The sequence below is a fragment of the Akebia trifoliata genome, unplaced genomic scaffold (genome assembly GCF_017979445.1).
Source record: "Akebia trifoliata isolate Shusen 1 unplaced genomic scaffold, ASM1797944v1 Contig00959, whole genome shotgun sequence".
NCBI lineage: Eukaryota > Viridiplantae > Streptophyta > Magnoliopsida > Ranunculales > Lardizabalaceae > Akebia > Akebia trifoliata.
In genome coordinates this window covers 13,603-28,895 of record NW_028237371.1, presented here as the reverse complement: position 1 = coordinate 28,895, position 15,293 = coordinate 13,603, and the positions used below count along the sequence as shown (strand labels likewise).

The window sequence follows — 15,293 nt, the reverse complement described above, 5'->3', positions numbered from 1 at the left end:
AAAGCTGCGAAGAAAGAATGGGAAAGTTACTGCAACTAATATCAGAAACTAACATATTTTTCATATATAAACCATGAATTAAAGCTAATCATCACACAGAAAATATAAAAATGTCATATAAGTTACAAAAACCAACCTTTATAGGAGCGTCAAAAGATTTTGCAACACTAACCATCACTGGAGTAAAGAAGACCCAGAAGATATCGTATATAAAAAGGCCACCCTGCAGTTACAGAAAGAGACAAAAGAAGTAGATTGAGTATAACGAAGTTTATACAGAAGGGAAAAAAAAAGTGTATCTTGGAACGAAAGGCTTTTTTTTTAACTAATAAATATTAGAATGACAGCATCAGAAATGGATGCTTATATTATGCCTTCAAATGCAGTATTTCAGATTTTCGAGATGTTCTCTACAGGGTATAATGCAACTCAAATTAATAAGCCTCCCTACATAATAATTTGAAGATTAAAAAAAGGGCCTCTCTGACAGGCCAAAGATCAGAATTAGGCACCAACAGAAGAGGCAATAATGCAACAAAAAGAGTCGCAGATCATTAAAGCTTGCACAACTCCCGTGATCGAATGAAATATAAACACCTGTAGTGTGTTTGTCCATGTATCAAACACCCAGAAATGAATACCCAAGTGTAGTGTAACACCCATGAGTAATGTAACAGCATGTCGATGTACAGCTAACTTCTATAATCCAATATAAAGATTTAGGAGCGACAACTATCAATGCAAAGACTAAGAGATTTACATAAACAATGGAGCACATTCAACAAGACCAGCGTGACAGATCAAAATTCTGACCTAGTAGTTGTAGTAAATGAAGCTCATTTCTAGTTCATTGAAACAATATGTTCTTTCATAAATAAGTAACCATAGCATAGGATTCAATTCTTACCAAGAGTATGGCACCAGTTATGAAAGACCCGAGAGAAAGAATTTCAATTCCCTGCAAATAATATCAGAATCCTTTCAATTTCAAACAGCGATAAATCATCCCTGAGATGCCATACTGCCACCACAATTGAACTTGTGCTATAAAAACATCAAACATTGGAGAATATTTCTAAGATGTTGATCATTTTAATAGGCCCGCCCACCACATAGAATTCAACAACACCCATCTCGATGAACCCTTAGATGGTAATTGTAATTGGTAATAGACATGGTAACAGTGCCACCAAACAAAATCTAGAATCTATCCATTTCTGCACTAGCTAGCTTCAAGGAGTAGGCTGTAAGTCTCATGAGCATGCTTTTTAAATTAACACAAAATAATACTACCAATTCTTTTAAAAAAATGAAAAAGCTTTCAGCCATTTTGAATAAAGGAGAGAGATGTTTTAATGATGTTAAATAAATATAGAATCGCATATAACATAATACTATTGCTCTAAGGGTTGAGACTTATCAAAATAAATGTCTTAAGGGTTAAGGAATGACATGGGGGGTACCTTGGCACTATCAATTTCCAAGTTTTTGTTGTGCCAGCACGACATGACATTTTATAGCACAGAATGATGCGCCAGGGTACGTGACAATACAGTGCCATGAAACCTGCCACGTCAAAAATGACGTGTCAGATTAACATATATATATTTTTTCCAGAGATTAAACATATTCCTCTAAAATTAAAATTAAAAGAATATTTCTTACTGGTAAACGTGCAATTGAAATTCCAAATTAGTGGCATCAACACAACAATCACATGCCACATTGGTGGAATACATATTTTGGGCCCATCGAACTTGTGGATTTTAGGGCTACCCACTGATGGGCTTTCCAACGTATAAGTAAGACTAATTGATGACTGACTTTTGGTATGTACCAAGAGGTGAGGCCTAATATTCATAGAGTAATTGGTTCGATATTGTATGTCACATTGCATGTTTATGATAATTTGCCATTCATGGAGGAACGTCACTCTTATTGCCCAGCATATAGACGCCAATCTAGATGACTATTCAAACTGAAATCCACCTCTATTAGATGATCCTACATGACCAAGCAATTGTATTTGTTTTGTAGGGCTAGAATAAAGCGGAAAAAAAAATAGCAGCCTCAAAGGAAGGTGTATTTCAAGAATGTTTAGGATCACCCAACCAAGCTAATTTTGGTCAAAATCTTATCTTACCAAGGTTCATCGACCCAATCACTTAGATCCTCACAGCTACAACATAAGCACCATGTGCCACCATAAATAGGGTAGAAACAATTTTCCCTACTTTTTTTCAGATGTATTAACATTATGTGTGTGGATCATGTACTCTAGTAACTTGGTAGTATCCAACTCCAAGTTTCCTCCATTAACCATATGTTACTAAGAATAGCACCTAGAAAATCAGTTGCACATGCTAATATTGACACGATCATACCATTGTATTGGAATTCCCAGAAGTTGTTGGCCAGACACTTTTGGACACTTTGACATTAGCACCCATGCCACATGCCAACTTTTAGACTCATTAACACTTAATTAATACTCATGCCACATGTCAATTGAACACTTGAATTCAGTTGATGGCACCCTGAAGGCTTTCTAACTTGATCAACCTCTATAGTAGAATTCTCAACAGAACAAGCAAGAACCAAATCCTAGATATCAAAGAATATATAGGTCTCTTTGCACTCTCCAACCATTGATACGGTAGCAAGGAAATCTAGATGGAGCTTTCCCTGATTAGCTAAGGATATTGCAAAGTCCAATAGGTCACATGGAACAAGCAAGGCATTGAGGGCATCTTTTTATGCATGAATACCGCCTGTGAAAATCAAACAGAAGTACCAACTTTTTCACGGCATATGAAAGATTTTTCACACCAAAACTCAGCCCACTGGAAGTTCTTCACCGTTTAATTGAATTTTTACTCAAATGGCTAGAAATAAACAAGTGACTGTAATAATAAATACCAACTGGTAGCACAGTTGAAATCATCCAATCAAATTGCTCCTTAGATTGAAATGCCCAATCTATTAAGAAGCACCATTTATGTAATAGAGAAGATTAGGACTACCAAGTATGGTACTCAAAGATGTGGCAAAAACTACAAGACAGTGATCAAGAATAACATGTCTATTTGTGGAGGGTAGATTGTCTGGCTACACAAAAAAATTGCACCACATTGAAAAATGATGTGTCACTCTTAGTTACCTCAAGACATGAGTCAAGAATCTATGGAAAAGACTACATCTCGGAATGCCTTTGTAGGTACACGTCAGCATTAGAAAATAAGATCAAGGAACTGACAACTTGGCACTTGAGAAATTAGGGTGTGGGCAACAAACCCAATTTTTGGCCTCATTCAACCAAACCAATATTTTGTTGAAGGCGTCATGTGGTCAACTTATCGAGTGATTCAAATTCCTTGACATGTTTACTGTTTGAATAATATATACTAGGTGAATATCTCTCCCTTAGGTATTATGATAGTTGTGGTAGTATCAGGATTCAGGACCACCTTTTTTTTTTTTTTTGATCGATAAAGATTCGGGACCACCTAATGTTTCGCCATTTTTGTATTTGAGAAAAAGTGAACTGAGTACCTCTATTTCGTGGTCGCAAAAAAGGCCAACATGCTAGTGAAAAGCATTGATACAAAAATTGACCTGAAACTTTCCCTTATCATGTGTCTCTTAATTTAAGCTCATCGTGGCACTTCTCCAAGAATATAATAAGGGGAATCTCTACACCAATGATGATATCAAGGTCATGGTATATCCCAATCTAATGATTGTAGGCCTTCTCAATGTTGATTTTGCAGACGATCCTAGCTCACTCTAGAGTAGATGCATTCATAATGATAAACACGTCACCAAAAATTTGGCATTTTCCCATAGAAGTTGATGGGGACATCAGAGTTCATGGGCATCTTTCCTCACCGTCCTGCATCAAAAGCCCCAAGGCGAAGCAATGTTGTTGTCAAATTGATGACTTCAAGGCAATCAAAAAGAACTTCAACTAAGATTTTGCAAAAGCTACACACAATGCTTCTTCTAAACCACTACCAAAAAGTCTTGTTACATCCTTTCTATTGGCAAATATAATGTCTTTTCTATTTTACTAGTTTTCTGTTATTCTCTATGTAAGGGCATTTATGTCTATTCACCTTGTTTATTATAAATACATTGACAAACTCTCTTTGAGAGACTTGATTGTTCTTCTTCTACAATTCTTCTTGGTATCAAAGCCCTCGAGGGTCCATTGATTGGGTTTCTCCTTCGATTTTTGGGCTTCTTGGAACTTGCTTCACTATCGCCACCTCCCTCCCTTCTCTCCTTCCATCAACCCCTTTAGACCTTTGAGACCAAAACCCTAACAACAACAGCCTTCGTTGGAGGATCTCCCCTAAGGGAGTTTTTTATTTTTATTTTTGGTCCCAATCGCATCTTGCGATAAGGATGGGTCCATGGCATTAGATCCCTGCGATAAGGCTGTGTTGGGTTTCTTTTTCTGAGTGATTAGGTCCATGCAATAGGCTGGACTGTGTTGATGTTTTGTTCTGCTGGCTGGGCTGTACTGCTATGCTACTGGCTGCGATAAGGGCAGTGCTTCTGGACTCTGTGATTATTATATGTTGTTGCCTGGGTTGTACCGTTGTGCTGCGATAAGAAATTGTTTTTTGTTGGCTGCGATAGGATTGTGCTGCTGGTTGTGTGGATCTGTTGCGATAAGGCGGGTATATGACAGCACTGTTGTGTTTTGCGATGGTGCTGATGTTTTAGCCCCTAAGATGATTGCAGAGAGCTCCCTTCAAGCCAAAGCTTCGTCTTTTTGCCTCGGTTGTTATTTTACTGAAGCTGAGTATCGAGGTATGGCCCTTAGCACATGTGAGCTTATTGGCTTTGATCCTTACTGACGGAGCTGGGATTTCTTATTTCATGATTCCTCCACACTGTTTTACGATAATAAGCCTACCATCATGCTTGCTTTTGACTATGTCCTTCACGAAATAACGAAGCATATAAAGGTTGATGATCACTTTCTCAACGAGAAAGTTCGATATGGTGCCCTTCAGACTGTATTCGTATCTTCTTCAGATCAACTTGCCGACATGCTTACAAAATCTATTACTCCCTCTGTCACCAATTCTCGTCTTGTCAAGCTGGGCTTAGTTGATATATTTGCACCAGCTTAAGGGGAGGGCAGGGCAGGGGAAGGGGGGTATTGGGAAATATGATATGTCTTTTCTATTTTTCCTAGTTTTCTATTATTCTCTATGTAAGGACATTTATGTCTATTCACCTTATTTATTATAAATACATTGACAAGCTCTTTTGAGAGACTTGATTGTTCTTCTTCTCTTTCTCCAATATCCTCTTTTGTAAAAATCCTTCAACATGTTCATGAACCCCTTAACGATGAAAGTGTGATCAGATATTAGAATCCCTCTCCCCAAAATTCCTTTTCTAGAAAAATATCATAGATGCTAGGGAAAATGTGATCTAGGCCATAGTTATCAAATCGGAATACAAGTTTAAAATGGCAAGGGAAAACTTCTTAAAAAATGAATAAAGGGGGAAAGAAACGAGAACAAAGCAGGAAAATATAATAAATATTAAAAAAAACATATTAAAATTATAAAATAAAAAATATAATATACAATTCATTAGAAATTTATTTTAAGTTTCCAAATATTTTTTAATAAAAAAATACTATTGAATATCTATGCATGATAACCCATTACCACAGATAATTATATATTTTATGATATTAAAAAAAGTCTAACCATATCTTTCGAGAAAAATAATACACTATTGAAAAGAAAGAAAAAAAGAGAGTACAACATCAAGATATTATCATTAAACAACATTTATAAACCAAATCATAAATAACCATAAGGCCATAGAAATTAACCATATGCCTACAAAAAAAATGGCTTATTATTTGAAAAAAAAAAACGTGTTTAAAATGAAAAAAAAAAACACGTTTATTTGAAAAATTCAAGTTTTTTATTATTTTAATTGTTAGAGGTACAAAACACATTTTAAACAAGACTTCTTTCAACAAAAGAAATAGAGTTTTTTGTGACTGATCCAAACTCAATGCCATCCAATCCAAGTAGGGTAGAGAACAAGAGCTAGAAAAAAATAGATAACAATAAAAACCCAACTATCCTACGATGGATATACACTTGATTATCAAAAGTATTATTCTCCAGATCTATTGATGAAGTTGTTCATTCTCATAGATTTTGATACACATTGGAAAACTTTATGTCTCTCCTTTAACCACCTTATCTGCAATTTTAGACTCAAACTAACCTCCATCCCAAGAAAAGCAATCAAAATTGTTTTTAAGCTCTCACCTCTTTATTAAATGCTCCAAAGAGATTGGACCCTCTTTTTTTGATAAGTAAAGAGATTATATAGAGATCGAAAAAAGGGAGGTTGAAATGACCAACCTATTAACAAGAGACCCAAACACACAACACAGTATATAGGAATGATAAAACACACCCACTCCCATCTACCCTACAAATCTTTAAAAAACGACACCCCAAACTCTTGATTACCATATCCTACAATGAATGCTCTTTTCCATCAAAGATACAGTTATTCCTCTCCTACCAAAGGCCCTAACAAATTGCAAAAGGAGTAATGCTCTACAAGATCCTCTTGGACGTCGAGAAAAATGCTCCCCATGCCATCCAAGAAAGGAACAAAACCCACATAGAGTACATAAGACATCCAACAATGCCAGACAAGGAAATCAAGTAGAACTGAATCTGATAGGCCACCACGCAATGAATTAGAATATGATCTGCTGTCTCTACATTCCCCTTACGCAAGTAACACATTGATAGCCTCCTTGGTGATCTGATTCACCATAGTGATCTTCCCTAACACCATCAACCATATAAAAAAGACACCTTGGACAGGATCTTATCATCCCAAACAAATGATGCAGGGACAAGGAGAATATTAGATTGAATCAATGAAAGATAAAAGGATCTCACCATGAGACCTTGTTGTGCGACTCTCCCAAATCTACAAACCACCTCATCATAAAGCACAGGAACCAACTCAATGGAAGAAATCAACCTACCGAAATCATCCACCACTTAGTCATTGAAGGATCTTCTAAACCCGAAGTCGCACACAATCTCCCTAACCATATTACTGGACAGAAGACATGTAAAGATTGAGGTACAATTGAATGTTGGTCAACGAAATGCCACTTGGCTAAGATTCCCAACTTTCTAAGTAAGGATATAATCAAGATTGCGCAATGTTGGAGTTACTTCACTACTTGTCCAAGGGAAAAATGCATTGGCTAAGAAGAGATTAGTAAGTTCAAGTTTCTCCACAAAATTACACATGCTTGGTGTGATCTTACAAGTTACAACCCCAAGTTTACATGGGGAAAGAGAATGACATTAAGGTCAATCCAACACATAAAAGGTAATTCCATTCGTCACCTATAAAAAAAAATTCCATTCATCATTCACTTTCTTGAATTTTCCCAAAGAATTGCATGTGAAACTTACAATCATTCAATCCATAACACCCTCTTAAAAATCCCAAATCACATTGCTTCAAAAGAGAGTTGAACATGGACATGGAGTGTATGTGTGTGCGTGCAAGAGAGATAGAGAAATTATTTATTGTAAACAAACTAAGAATGTATCTTTGTTCTAGAAGAGCCAAATACAACAACTTCCTCTGACACGATGCATTTTAAACACTAACTAACTTATTTAAACTGCAATATATTCAGGGTGCAGCGTCAACACACTTTTTTAACACTACAAGAGGATAAAGTTTAAGTCAAAAGCTTGTGAATAGAAACAAGAAACATATAGGTGCAAGTTGAAGGTTTTAAGAGAGCCAGAGGCTGACCAAAAAGAACGTGGATTGAGCTATGAGCAGTCACCATCGCGATAAGGACAAAATTCAAAAAATACGGTAAAATCAGGATACAATCGGAAAAAATTGAGCTAGGGTTAGGACCAGGTAATTGTTCCTACTAGGTTTTGTTCTTATATTATATAATCAAATACCATGTTAAATTACAATAACAAAAAACCAAACCCCATATTAAATTGCAAGTAATTATAGGCTATAAGACAATCAAGGTTTATATTGTTCAAAATACAAAAAGATTACAATCATGAGTGTAAGTTAAAATTCATGAATTGACAAAATCAATGACATCTTCATTTGCATCCTCCTTATCAAACACTTTATCGGTGGTCATCTTCTCTTACTAGTTCATCAAGGACATCTTTTTTTTCAATTTAATCACAAAGTTTGTGATTTCATCGTGATGTTCATCATTTAATCATGAAGTTTGTTACAGTCGAGAGTTAGTGGAAAAGTCACAATCAAATCGTGATTAAATCAGTAAAGGAAAATTTCAGGTTTTAATCTTGACTTTTTCAATAAGTCAAGGATTTTGGTGACTATGGGTATGAGAGCAGATATGAACACATATTACTGGACAGAAGACGTGAATTTAGACAGAATTGAACGGCAGAACAGCAGCCAACCCAAAAATTTTAGATAAGGCTTGGATGATAAAGTAAGGCATCTAATAATATGTGACCCTCCAACTTGGTAGCTGCGGAAATGGAACTAACCAGTTTCCCAAGGCAATATAGGACTCTGAAGAATAAATATGTGATTAATAAAATACAAAACGCGAACATTCAGCCTTCTGTGCAACAGACACAATCAAACCTGAATGCAGAATGCAAGCCCCAAGATGTTGTTTGCAAGCCAATGCTTCTGTTTAGCATACCATGCACAGAAGAAAGTTCCTGGAATTGCTGCAAGAACCTGAGACCTCGTGAACTCAACCTCCACAGCTGTGTAAGAAAGGCACAAAGGTAAAATCATTCTGCATAACACAGGTATAATCAGTGTGCGACTGGATCAAATGGTCATTAAAAGGAACAGAAATAAAGAAAAGAAAGCAATACGTAAACAAGTGCACAACCATAGTATAGTGTACTTAAAAGATGAAAATCTACTAACTTCCCCAACAAAGAAAACTACAACAACTCGTAAGCAGACACCACATTTGAAACAGAAAGTCATTTTATTGTACATGCCTGTGTAAGTCAACAGCATCAACCCATTTATGAAATCAAATTTGAAAATGTTTGTCATCTAAGAAGCATATGTTGAACAATAAAAACAATAAAAACATACCAATCTGGAGTCCTGTTAAACATACAAGCAAAATTTAGAGAGCAGGAAGACTAAATACATACTCAGTATCTCGGACATGTTGGTAACACATGGATACAAGGTTCCTAATACCAAATTGTGGACCCTAAGGTCTTGTTTCTTTTCCATCTAAAGCACTGAAGTTTTACTATTGTAAAACAAAAATGTCAAAAAATATTCTCCTGTTGAAATTGAAGTCATACATATTCATACTAATCCTAAAGGAAATGAATTATTTTTAAATAAATTTTAAAGCATCCAAACAAAGGTTACTCGAATCAAATCAGAGATGACTCAATTTCTCTTCAGTTACATACAGCTTTTAATAGGACATTTGAGGTGCAGATTCAAGCTATTTTTAATACCTAGTAGTATGATCGACATAATCTCCCAAGAATTTAACAATGATTTATTCTTGTTTAAAATCAACAAGAGTTTCCTCGTACCATTCACTGGTTTTAAGTCAGCTACTCTGAAGAGATGAACCATTTCTGTAGAAATCAGATTTGGTGATTACATTGACTGATTGAGTATGACTTGTGCCAGTGAAATGACCACCTGCGTTATTGTCTTGAAAACATTTTGGCAGCCGAATAATGATATTCTTAAAAATGTGAAAAGAAAAACATAATTTCTGGAAAAGAAATCATGTTTATCCCCATTACGAATGACGTGGGAAAATAGTGTGTGTGTGTGGTGTGTGTGTGTGTGTGTGTGTGTGCGTGTGTGCGTGTTTCTGGGTATCAGTGTCAACATAGTGTTTTTCAAATGGAAGCAATCAAAATATCATAAACAAAGCCAGTAATCAAGTAAGAAACCATCACCAAGCATATTAAGAAACAATGCAAATAGGTCCTAAAAAGAAACAGGACAAACATTTACAATGAACATTTGGAATAAAAGAGGAAAATAGAACATACAGCGAAAATAAGGAAGATGCCAAGTAATCAGGTTGTCATTCCAATGTGTTGGAAGAAAACGTCCAATTGCAGGTAACAATGTTGCACTGTCCAGAAAAAGGAAAAAAAAAACAGATGATGTGAAATACTGAAAGAATAAAACTAACGAAACTCAAAATTAAAACTTTAGAGAATGACCCGCAATGAGAGAACCTACGAAAGTGCGATGATCCCAAGTACAAAGAAGTAGCATGTTAGTACAGCATTAACCAAGTCTTTCGATAGAAATTTGAAGAGTAAAAATAGGGATAAGAGCATTGCACTCCCAACAAAAGGGAAGCGCATAGCATGCTCTTTCGACATCGTTTCCTGCATGATTAAGCTATCACATTAAAACGATACCAAAGAAAAGGTATATTGGCAACCTGTACTAAAGAAAAATAAAAAGTTTAACAAGGCTACTATACTTACTGAAGGTGGGGTTGGCTTGACCGACCGGTAACAACCCACATATACTGTCAAGCATGCTGTCAAAATAACATTTAAATTTGGATCTACCTTCACAACAAGCGGTGCCAATGTTAAACCTGGGACACAAAACATATGAGTTCATTAACTCAAATGCTTATCAAATAAAAAGCATGCATAGCGAGATTCATCAAGACAAGCTTCACCAAAATACTAGACAATTAAAAAATTAAGCAACTTTAAGGTCGTGGGTTCAAGTCCAGCTTACCCATAAAAAATATATATATATTAGGCACTTTTTTTTTTTAATATAATAAAAGATATTATTAGATAATTGTTTGAGCTTGCAATTCAACTATTAATGCAAGTTTATTAGGTACCATCATGGCGTCACCTACTGAACACTTGGGTCTAAAACTTATATTATGACCACTGTCACAAAATTCACCAAATAAGGGACCAGTCGATTCGTTCTCAAAAAAGGGACCAGCCGACTAAATCAACGAATTAATCAACAATTTGCCTAAAAGCACAAAAAATGAACTTCAAAGGAAAAAAAAAATTACCCACAAGATTCTATCTTCTTCAACCTTCAAATCTCAAGAACAAGATAGTATGTTTTTAGGGAGATTGAATATGATGGCTTTTCGAGAAGAAACCCCACAAATAATTTGTATAATCCCCACAATTGTTTGCCAAAATGTTGTCCAGATTTATCCGAACTGACCCCTGCCAAAAAATTGCTGAATCCAAACTTGGTTGTTATGGCTATGACCCCAAAAGATAAGGGCTTAAAACTTTATGCACCATTATTGCCCATGTGCTTTTGGTTTATTGGTTTGGTTCACATCAAATGGCATCAGAGCCAACTAATGGGTACCAAAGTGAAAACCCCCACAACCGGGAGAGGGCTACCTAGTGCGCATAAAAAGAAGCGTATCAAAGTGAAAGCTCCAATGTAGTGGGCCACCACGATCAGGCAGCTAGGAGTGTGGTGGGGTGTCATGACTTGTGGGTTGTGACCATACTGACAAGATTCTCTGATTTTTTGGAAAAGTCGTGATTAATTCATGATTCTAACTGGCAATTTAATCTCTGACTTATTCACAAAACTTTGAAAAATACATTTTCAGATTGTACTTTAATATGAAATTTTGTATAATATTATGTTAACTGACAATATATTTTATTTTTCCCTTGCTGAATTTTCCCAAATCCCGACCTTGTCACTATGCTTGTGACCTAATCCCCAAGAGATAAGTGCTTATTGCTTAACATTATGCACCATGAACTCCTATTAAAGTATTGGTTAAGTTCGTATCAAGAATCCTACAAACAAACAAATAATCTGAAATTTATTAATACTCAAATCCTCACCTGCTAAAGCCAAATTCGCAACACGTTCACTGGTTATCATCGTCGAGTGACTTCGAATCCAAAGTATTTTTGGCTATAAAAGCAGAATTACAAGCAAATAAAAAAGCAATTTGATGTATGGTTTGATGAAGTTGAAACCAGTTCTTGCTAAATACAAGGTGTGAAATTAAAGGAAAAAAAAAAGTATAAAAAATCCAAAAATCAATCTGAAATTGTTTTTGTTTTATTTTTCTTTAATTGTCTCTAAGAACAAGAACGTATTGCAGAACAACCAAACCCTAAATTTAATCATCAAATACAATAATTCTAGATAATTATAAAAAATGAAATGGATTACAGAGAGAAACAGAAAGGAAATTAGAGAGGCCTAACCTTAGAAAGGAAAGAGAATCAAGAATTCGATATATCGATACTATTTGAAGACGGAGATCTTTTTTGCTTTATTTGCCTTTTCCCAAATCCCACGTAAAGACAGGTTAGGGATTTGGCTGCCGGTGCACTTGCGTTCAAGTAACATGACAGCTGAGATGGTGTTTCTCATAAATATCTTTCCCGCGTGTTAGAGACACTAAATAATGCCACTTCATAGGTCATCTTGCATGAGTTTTGGCTAAGGTTATTAATGAGTATCCAATTAGCCGATTACTCAATGTACCTTAAACCGATTAGTCGGTTTTGAGTCTACCAATATGAACCTGATCATTTCCAAGTCTTGTTCTAGGTAGTTATATTAAGGACCTAATGAAAGTCGGGTCTCATTTGGGTACTGTGGACATGAGATTTTCGTTTTCGAATATCTCAACCATTTTGGAGTTTTGAGGTCACTATCATTCTTTTTGAAAAATGGTGTAAATGATCACCCGTGATGTACCTTTTGAAAAATCAATTTTATGGCATTTAGTAACTCTCGTACGAATAAGGTTTACCAGTCTAACTTTGGATCTAAGTAAGGGGGTTCATATTAGGGAGTAAGGAAGGTGTTAGGCACCCTACTCCCTCCACCATTGGTGGTAACCTCGGATTCAGTCGATTTAAAATAAAAAGAAAATAAAAATCGAAAAGATTCGATATGTGCCCTCGAGGGACTTTGATTTTAGTTCAAATCATTGAAGGCACCCTTATTAAAAAAAATGAGTCATTTGATGGTTTAAGTTTTTTGTGGTGTGTGTATAGGTGTAAAGAAATGGGAAAAGTAGAAAAGAGGAAAGTGGAGAGGATAGAAAGGGGGTGTTCTTTGTCCAAAACCCACATCGATCTTTTTGACTTTCTTTGACCTTCAAGGTGATGAGTCTTCCTTGACTTTTCTTCAATGGAAGATAAAAGATTGAGAGAAGATTATACTTGACTTAAGAGTGATACTTGACTTAAGAGTGAGTTGGGAATTGAGAGTTTAGACTAGAGGGTTGAGAGTAAGGGAGAATTTTTCTTAATTTTTTATTAAGTGGTGTGAGTTGAGAGTGAGAGGGATTTTATAAGAGCTTGAATGTTATTTTAGGGGTAGGTTGGGGTGAAATGGTGAAAAGGAGTAGAATAGTTTGGAATTTGTGAGAGATGTATGTAAATTGAGGGTGATAAAATGGCATTTGATTAAGGGTGTTGAAATTGATCATTTGTGATCCAAATGGGTTGAATCTTTCAACTTATTTGGGTTGAGTGTTTGGTGGAATGACATGAGTGGTGTTTGATTGAGAGAATAGGGGTATAAAATGGTAGTTGATTGATTAAATGTTTAGTGAGTTGAGAGAAGTGGCTTTGATTAAAAGAATGAGTTGTGTAAGAAGGTAATTGATTAAGTTTTAGGGAGGGAGGAGGGGGGTAGTGACATGTGTCAAAAGGGGTGTGGAGATGGAATGTTAGATGAGCTAATTGGATAGAAGAATTGTTTGATTAGAAATAAGGGGTGTGTGTTTAACTTGTGAGAATGTGTTTGTAAGGAATGATAGGGTAGGTTAGAAGAGGGTGATGGATTGATGTGATTTTTTAAAGAAAAGGTGATGGGGGGTAGATTGTTAAATGGGAGAGGTGAGCTGAGGTGGTGACATGTATCTCACCTTAATGATCATGTGTGATTGGTTATATTCTTTTGGTTGGGTTGAGAAATGGTTTTGGATAGATTGGTTGGGCTTGAGTATAGTAATGGGCAGTAGGTAGTGGGTTAAATTGAATTGAGCTTAGGTGGTAGGTTGGGCTTGGGTATAGTAGTAAGTAGTGGGTTGAATTGAATTAGGCTCAGGTGGTAGGTTGGGCTTGAGTATAGTAATGGGGTTGGACTAATGTAAGGTCGGGTTGAGGAGTGTAGAAGAGTGGTGAAAAGTTTGGGTTCATGAGCCATGTGAGTGGGGCCTCGGGCCATTTATTGAAAGAAATGGAATTTTGTGAATGTTTGGGCTTTAAGGTTCATTCTAAATTTGATAGATTTCGGGCACTTTGCATCAAGGGCACAGTCAAATTTGGGTGTCTTTAGGTACCCAACAAGTATCCAATGTGTACTCGATTAGTGAATTTATATTAAATACTTAGAAAGAGATATCTTGAAGTAAATGTAGTTGAATTAAAATATAAAGAAATTTTGAAGTCTGTAATTTTTATCTTTTTCTTTACATGAATTTCTATCCATTTTCATATTTTTATACAATTTCAACGACAAATAATTTATTCATACTATAATTTTCTACAATTTTTATCCTTAAAATTTTGATTTGCTTGAAGAATTTTTTGTTGATTTTAACTTTAATTGAGGAATTACAAGTTAAATTGTTACTTAGATAAGGCTACAACTTGGGTGGGCTAACCTGAACTCAACCCGATTGATGGGTCAAAGTGGGTTGGGTTATATGAAAAATTAGTTGAGCTTAGGCTAGAAAATCTCAACTCGAATTCAATTCGGATTGAGGCTCCAAGCAACCCAACTATATATATATATATATACATATATTAGTTTTTCTCTTCCTAAATATATTTGTAAAACTAAAGAAAAAATTTATAATATAAAAATTAATGGATTTGGAAGTTATGTGCAAATCTATTCATTAGTATTTTTTTATTGTATTTATTTATTAAGATATAAAATAAAATTTATGTGTTGATCAAAATAAAATTTATGTGTTGATCAAAATGAAATTAGACTTACTTAATGAGCCTAACTCTCCCAAAATTACCTAACTGGGACTACTAAGAGCTCAACCTGATTTTATAAGCTCGATATCAGGTTGAGCTTGGATTAATGAGCTCTAACCGAATGGTCTGGTTAACCTGAGCTCGGGTTGAGGGTTTTACAACTTGGGTTGACCCTCCAACCCACCTAAACTGCCTAGGTTCAGCCCTAACTATAGACCCCCCATTTTTGTTTGGATTGAGCCTAATATATCA

At 35.5% G+C, this 15,293-nt stretch overlaps 1 protein-coding gene across 1 annotated transcript; it reads right to left on the bottom strand.

Annotated features, from left to right (window-relative positions):
• Window positions 1-126: 126 nt before the first annotated feature.
• LOC147380811 (signal peptide peptidase-like) lies at window positions 127-12,286 on the bottom strand (the record flags this gene model as incomplete). The annotated part of the gene is made up of 7 exons (XM_086431217.1): window positions 11,925-12,286; window positions 10,551-10,666; window positions 10,297-10,448; window positions 10,101-10,186; window positions 8,689-8,816; window positions 908-958; window positions 127-223 (listed from the first exon to the last, which is right to left on the bottom strand). Coding segments are annotated over exons 1-7 (670 nt in total), but the record flags the coding sequence as incomplete, so codon positions are not given.
• Window positions 12,287-15,293: the final 3,007 nt, after the last annotated feature.